General features: G+C 47.2%; 1 protein-coding gene across 1 annotated transcript; it reads left to right on the forward strand.

Annotated features, from left to right (window-relative positions):
* Window positions 1-490: 490 nt before the first annotated feature.
* PPIA (peptidylprolyl isomerase A) lies at window positions 491-4,313 on the forward strand. Its single transcript, XM_073324782.1, has 5 exons — window positions 491-643; window positions 2,739-2,769; window positions 2,918-3,006; window positions 3,303-3,475; window positions 3,990-4,313. Exons 1-5 carry the CDS (start codon window positions 572-574, stop codon window positions 4,123-4,125), a joined length of 501 nt encoding a protein of 166 aa, XP_073180883.1. The 5' UTR covers window positions 491-571; the 3' UTR covers window positions 4,126-4,313.
* Window positions 4,314-6,709: the final 2,396 nt, after the last annotated feature.

The following is a 6,709-nucleotide window of genomic DNA, read 5'->3' on the forward strand; positions in this document are numbered from 1 at the left end:
TCCCTCATTTCCAACCCCACAGCCTAACCCCTAGTCCCATATCCCTAACCTCACCACCCAAATCCCGGCCCCCCATTCCCACCCCAGCCCCTTTTCCAAATCCGCCCTCCTATTTTCACCCCAGCCCCTTCCCCCAAACCCCAGTCCCCCACACTCACCCCAGCCCCTTCCCCCAAACCCCAGTCCCCCCACATTCGCATTCTACCTCCCAAAAAAATCCCATTCCACCCCAATTCCATCTTCCCTCCCATCCCCCAACCCCCATCTCCTCGCAGCCCCACCCTGTGCAGCGCCGCAGTGCGCATGCCCACCATCTCCCTCCTGCTTCTCAGCGGGCACCGCCTTACCAGAGCGCGCGGGCTGTCGCGGCCCCGCCTCATGACAGCGATTGGCTGAGAGAGCCCTCACTCGCTGGCGCCACGGGCGGCGATTGGCAGCAGCCGGCGGGCGGGCGGGCGGAGTGGCGACTATATAAACTCGGGGTGGCGAGGGTTCTCTTTCCGCTGCGCCGCACTCGCTGTTGAGGAGGAGCTACTGCCGCCGCCCGAGCCCCCCTCTCACTCGACGCGCTATGGCCGTCAACCCCATCGTGTTCTTCGATATCGCCGCCAACGATGAGCCGCTGGGGCGCGTCACCTTCGAGGTATCTGGGGTGGGGAGGTCCCGCGAGTGGCCCGGCGGCGCCATTTCCTGGCAAGAGCACGAGGCCATTTTGGGCGGGAGGGGCTCGCGCGCGGTGAAGGGAGCCGGCCGGCGGCGCGCGCGGGCGCTCGAGCGGGAGGGAGCGCGCGCGCGCCTCGTGGCCGCGGTGGGCTCCACGTGGCTGAGGCCGCCCGGTGCGTAACCCGCTGTCCCCGGGCAGTGGGGGGAAGCCGGGAGCGCTCCCCTCCTCCGCAGGGAGGCCGCCTTGCAGGCGGCATGCTGTGCCGGCCCCACCCCGCGCCGGATCGGGCGGGATCGTGGCGGCGGCGGCCCCTCCTCCGCTGCTGGCCCCTCTGCAGTGAGGCCGTTGCGGTGGGGGCGGTGCTCGCCTTTCTCCGGAATCCGCATCGCTGCGCTGGTCAGCCTGCCCGTTTTCTGGTTTGCTATCGAAACGGTTAATCTTCAGACTTAAATGCTTTCTTGTGCCGTAAAAAGAAAGGGCTGCGGTTTTCCAGGCGGTTTCAGAATATGCCCGGTTGCTGGGACTCGAAGCTGCTCATCCGCCGACCGTGCCCCTGATAAAGGGCTCATGGTCGCTAATTATCCCCACGCTGTAATTGAAGCCCCATCGCCATAGCGGCATGCTGCTCTCCAGACAAAAAGCCCCTCTCCAGGTCTTGCATATCGTATCTCTAAAGCCCCTTTTAGCGGCCAAAGAGATGTGCTTAATGCTGGAGTGGGATTCTCCAGTCCCTTATTTTGCCTTCGGTACTTTTGAAGGTGAAGACCTACTCTAATCCCCAAGCTCTTACATGCAGTATCCATTCACTTTATTGTTAATAGTTAAATCAGAAATCATGGAATGGCGGTTACAGTACTTTGCACCCAAGGTCTCCATACTAGCTAAACTACGTGCTTGTATAACTGCTCCTCATTTTGGGTAAGAAACGTCACATACTGTGACTTTTCTAGAGGTGAGGTATGAAAAGGATAATAAGCTTTATTGATGCAGACCTTTTTTAACATGTAAGGAATGACTTATGTGGTATTGAGCAGAGAGCAAATGTCTAACTGTGTGTGGGGGGGAGGTAATGGTTTTTGTGGACTACTGTGAAGACCACCAATTTTCTGTAGCAGTACCTTTCATCAGGGCAACAAAGCGCTCTGCAGATTTTAAGCAAACCAGAGTTCAGACTTGTAAGTAAGTGCTCTGACAATTGTACTCCATTAATCATTGGAGTTTGATTGCCAAACTTGAAATTAATAGTAACCAAAAGACATGGTTACATAAATCCGATTCTTGACTCCTTAGTATGCTTGTCCCAGTGGTTGAGTGTGGCTGAGAATAAGGTTGAGCAAGACTTTCTAATTGGTCTCATTAACCACCCAAATAACTTTCCTTTTGGAACATAAAGGCCTCCCCTATGAACAGGTGTATAAGTGAATAAACGGTAGTCAACAGGACAGTGCAGTCTTTGCCCAGGGACTCCATTTTGTCTGAGTCCTGCTGACACATTCCAGTCTGACAAAAAATAGTGGAAACCCACTGCTGCTTCTCCAGCACAGTACTGTACCAGGAAATGAGCCTGGCTTAATAACCCTTCTAATCTTGCAGTTGGACCAAGTATATGCTGTCTCATAAAACTGTCAGCTTCATAAAAGGTGATGCTGAATCTTGTGAATGAATTTAATAATGGAATCTAATCCTTGTTCCAGCTGCAAGATTCTGCTCACATAAGGAGGAGCTGGTGGCAAAAGCCATGGAACATGATCTCTGTTGGATTTCATTGTGTAAGCAGTTAGCATGCTGCTAAATAGAACTGAGAGAAGTAAAGCATAGCTTACAGAATCCTGGATTGCATTTAAAGAAAATGTCAATGCCATGTAGACTTCTGTCATGGGATTCAAGTGATGGAATCTAACCATAGTACAACTTGTAGTCAACAAACTACAGATACTGCAAGATTCTCCCAGAAATAGTTGATGTAGTAACTGAACTCCTGATACAGTATGCTGATTTATTTCTCCTGTTTTAGTAGTTGGCAACCAACAGTCTTTAAGCAAAATTACTTAACTGATTCTCTTCTCTTCTACAGCTGTTTGCAGACAAGGTTCCAAAGACTGCAGGTTTGTAAAAACCACTCAAGTTCATGATGACTGCAATGCAGTCTTCAGTTTACTTTTTATTGACAATAAGTTTGAAATTTTTACCCAGATGTTTGACAATGGGTGTTCCTATAAATACCATCTGGTAATGACTGTCTTAAATTGGCAGAGAACTTCCGTGCCCTGACCACTGGGGAGAAAGGATTTGGTTACAAGGGGTCCTGCTTTCACAGAATCATTCCTGGATTCATGTGCCAGGTATGCATCACTGACTTTCTTACTACTTGGTTATGGCCTCATTCAGTAGCTTTTTGTAGCTCCTACACTTTTTTCTTTGAAACAGAAGTGTTTCTGCAATTTTATAGAACTGCCTTGCTTAGGGGCCCAAGACTTACAGTAAACAGGCCAGAAGGTTTTGTGCCTGATTGAATAAAGGGGTGGCTTTGATTTTTATCTGGTAGCTTTAGCAGCAGTCTTCTATAGATTAGAAATCTGCCTAACTGATTAGAAGGGTGGGCATCGCTGTGTTTCACTTGCAGTGCTTTTTTTTGCAGGGTGGTGACTTTACATGCCATAATGGAACAGGTGGCAAATCCATTTATGGTGAGAAGTTTGCTGATGAGAACTTCATCCTGACCCACTCAGGTCCTGGCATCTTGTCTATGGCAAATGCTGGCCCCAATACAAATGGATCTCAGTTCTTCATCTGCACTGCTAAGACTGAATGGTAAGTACTGTTGGAATCTGTACTCTTCACTCATCTCTGAATTTACTCAATATAACCCTAAAAGGTGTTACCTTTCCCATAGCCCTTCTAATGCATTGGCTAATAATTCTAATGTAGTGTGGCCTGTCTATAGAACATACTGTCCCTAAACTGTTCCTGTGATCATTATCAGTGAACCTAATGAAACCTCAAACAATTCTCGTCTCAAGGCCGCTATGTAGTGAGGCTTCATTGAGCACTAAACTACGGTTGCTCTAACAGTACCCAGGAACAAGTGTGTGATCCCCCAGATACCCTCAATTTGTCAGCTACAAGGGGAATATTTCCTGTCTGGTGGCTCACTTTTCCATTGAGCATGATGGGAGGCTGGTAACTGCTATAGTAAAAACTGAGTACTAACAAGGTAGCTGATTATACAAGCTTCCTGAAATTAGTGGTTTAATACAGTAGGCCACAAACAAGTAAGACTGCTTCTCAGCAACATGATCCCATAAAACGTGTGTTTTTATCGTAGGTTGGATGGGAAGCATGTTGTCTTTGGCCGTGTCAAAGATGGGATGAAGGTGGTGGAGGCAATGTCTGGCCTTGGATCAAGAGAGGGCAAAACAAAGAAGAAGGTCACCATTTCTAACTGTGGGCAGCTGTCATAAAATTCCTTTCTGTCTAAACCAACCATTCCTTCTGTAGCTGGGCTAACATACCATGGTGTGATTTAGCCCTCCTGTAATCCTTGTGTTCCTGACTTACTGCTGCATTTCTATTGGGTTTCATTTCCCCTACCTTCAAGTCTAGCTGGACTGCAGAGTTAAGTTTATGAAATAAAACCAGCTGAACCACATGAGTTTTCTTTTTAAAAGGAAATCTTCTTAGGGCACTTGTGTAGCAATCATGTATTTTCCTAAGAGTGGCAAGGAATCCTCTTCTCTGAAGAAGAAGAGTAGATTGGCTACTACAACTGTTACGTGGTATCAGTAGCTAGGTTTCTAAAACTGTCCTACAGGGATTCCTTTAGGGAAACCCCTAGATTAAGACTGTTTTGGAAGCCTCTCTAGCTTAGTGTAGATGACCTGTCCCAGCAGCATGGGAGTTCACTTGGCAAGCATCCACTGTAATACTCTTAGCCATTCATTCTGTAGTGGCCTTAAGCAGGGTTTTTAAGGGTAAAATGTGGCTAGAAACAACCACTGATGAAAGTAAAGCTCCCATTGAGTTCATTTGGTGCAGGGTAAGGTCCTGTGTGCTTAGATGCCTATTAGCAAAAGCGCTATTCTGTCTTTTGGAAACACAGCACAATGAGACACTAGGCAGGTTTACACCACAGCCAGGATCAATGCTCTGAACTTGATCCACTAGCAGTTGACTTAGCAGGTCTAGTAAAGACCTGCCAAATCAGCTGTAGATCGCTCACCAATCAACCACTGTACTCTACCCCAAGGAGATTTTTCTCCCATGTAGACCCCACAGTAACTTGACCTAAGGTACATCAACTCCAGCTAGCTGGAGTTGCGTAGTGTAGGTCGATTTACTGTGGTAGTGTAGACATAACCACTGAGTAGTTAATCTACAACCACTGCAACATGCTGAATTTACCACTACTGCTCTTTGCAGCATCCAGGCCAGGGGTGGCCAAACTTGATCCACATATGGCAATCTTCAGAAATTGAAGAGCTGGGGCATGCCTGCCAGGGTGTTGGGGGCAGCATGTGCCTCCCTTATTTTTTGCTAGGGTTTGCTGGCTCTTTTCAGTCACATGGTATGGTCAGGCCACATCTCTGGAGCTGCAGCTATGGGAGAGGCAGTAGCAAACACCTGGGAGCTGCAGGGAGGGAGGGGTTGCTGAGGGTAGGAGGGGCATGCCTGGGGTTGTGTGACTCAAGCTGAGCAGGGAGTTGGGAGAGTCTGAACCTTTAAATTGTACTCACCACTCTCGGCAGGTACCAATTGTCTTAGACTAACCTCTAGTCCCACCACTATGCAGAAGCTCCAAGCTCCCCCCTGCAGTCTGGTAGAGACTGTGCAGGTGGGGTGGGCTTGGTGAGCTGCATTTTAACACTGAAAGAGCTGCATGGGGTTAGCCAGCTGTGGTTTGTCCACCCCTGATTGAGGCTCCCTGGAAGCCTCCTGTCAGTACTAATCCACCAATGCATTTACATTCAGAGCAGAGTATGAAACACTAAATGAAACAAAATTGGAGAGGCTCTTCCCTGGAATGGCTAAAGAAATCTAATGAAAATGATCTGTTGCATAGTCTCCATCAATGTGTTCAGTTAGTCTTGTGATCATCAAACTCCTCAATAATGCCAAGCGACAATGGCATAATGTTCCATAAAACAAATATTACCCAAGTAAATGCTGAAATTTAATGCCAGCAGTGGAACTGCAATGTTACATATCCAATGTTGCGATCCCTTGATACACAGCATGGTGTTCTTGGTATGTTGTATGTTGTAATGCCATGCTGCTAGTCATTCATCAGTAGCTGTATATCAGTATTGAAGGTGTCTGTGGCATTAACACTAAAAGTAACCTTGCTTTCTAGAGTAACACTTTACGGTGCCTAAGTAACTAATTTGAAATGAATAGCTGTTGCCAACTATGGCAACTTTGCATAAAGATCTTGCATAACAACATTGCTGTTTAGCTCTTGGGTAGTCTTCCTAAACTACTTGGCCTTATTTAGGCCAATAAAGATCTTTATGGATACATTCATAGGTACACAATAGGATCACATTACTTTAAGTTAACAAAATGCAAGTAGTCAGTGGTTCTACTTGTGTCAGCCTTGTGGTATCTCCATATTATAAAATGGAAATTGAGGATTGGGAGTCAAGTGGTAAAGATTTTTCCATAGTAAAAAATAGGTGTAGAGGAAGGAGGAGAAATTCTCTTCCCTTTTCAGTGCATGTCTCCTATTGCAAAGAGAAGTAGATAACAATCTCTTGGTATTGTAGCTGATTTGAAAAGGTACAAGTAATATGTCTGCAACAGAAAGCTGGTCTTCCCAGCTTCCACTTTCTTTTGGCACAGAACTTGTGCCAGGCTTTTGCAGCTAACACTTGCTGACAGTGGTTCTTGTTGCTGTATGGCACATCTGTCTGGAGAGCCTGGGACGGCACTAGAGGCAGCTTCTTGTTAGCAGCTGTTTCTGTTGGCATTCAGGCTCTTCAGTGTGTAAGAGCCTAATCAGTTGGAGATGAGTGCTCTCCTAGCTGCCTGTGAAGGATGCTGCACTCC

The sequence above is a fragment of the Lepidochelys kempii genome, chromosome 26, assembly GCF_965140265.1.
Source record: "Lepidochelys kempii isolate rLepKem1 chromosome 26, rLepKem1.hap2, whole genome shotgun sequence".
In the NCBI taxonomy this organism is placed as follows: domain Eukaryota; kingdom Metazoa; phylum Chordata; order Testudines; family Cheloniidae; genus Lepidochelys; species Lepidochelys kempii.

Coding starts and splice junctions, on each gene's coding strand:
- PPIA (XM_073324782.1), top strand. CDS start 572: ATGGCCGTCAACCCCATCGTGTTCTTCGATATCGCCGCCAACGATGAG. Junction 2,770..2,917: donor CAAGGTTCCAAAGACTGCAG/GTTTGTAAAAAC, acceptor TTAAATTGGCAG/AGAACTTCCGTGCCCTGACC. Junction 3,476..3,989: donor TGCACTGCTAAGACTGAATG/GTAAGTACTGTT, acceptor TTTTTATCGTAG/GTTGGATGGGAAGCATGTTG.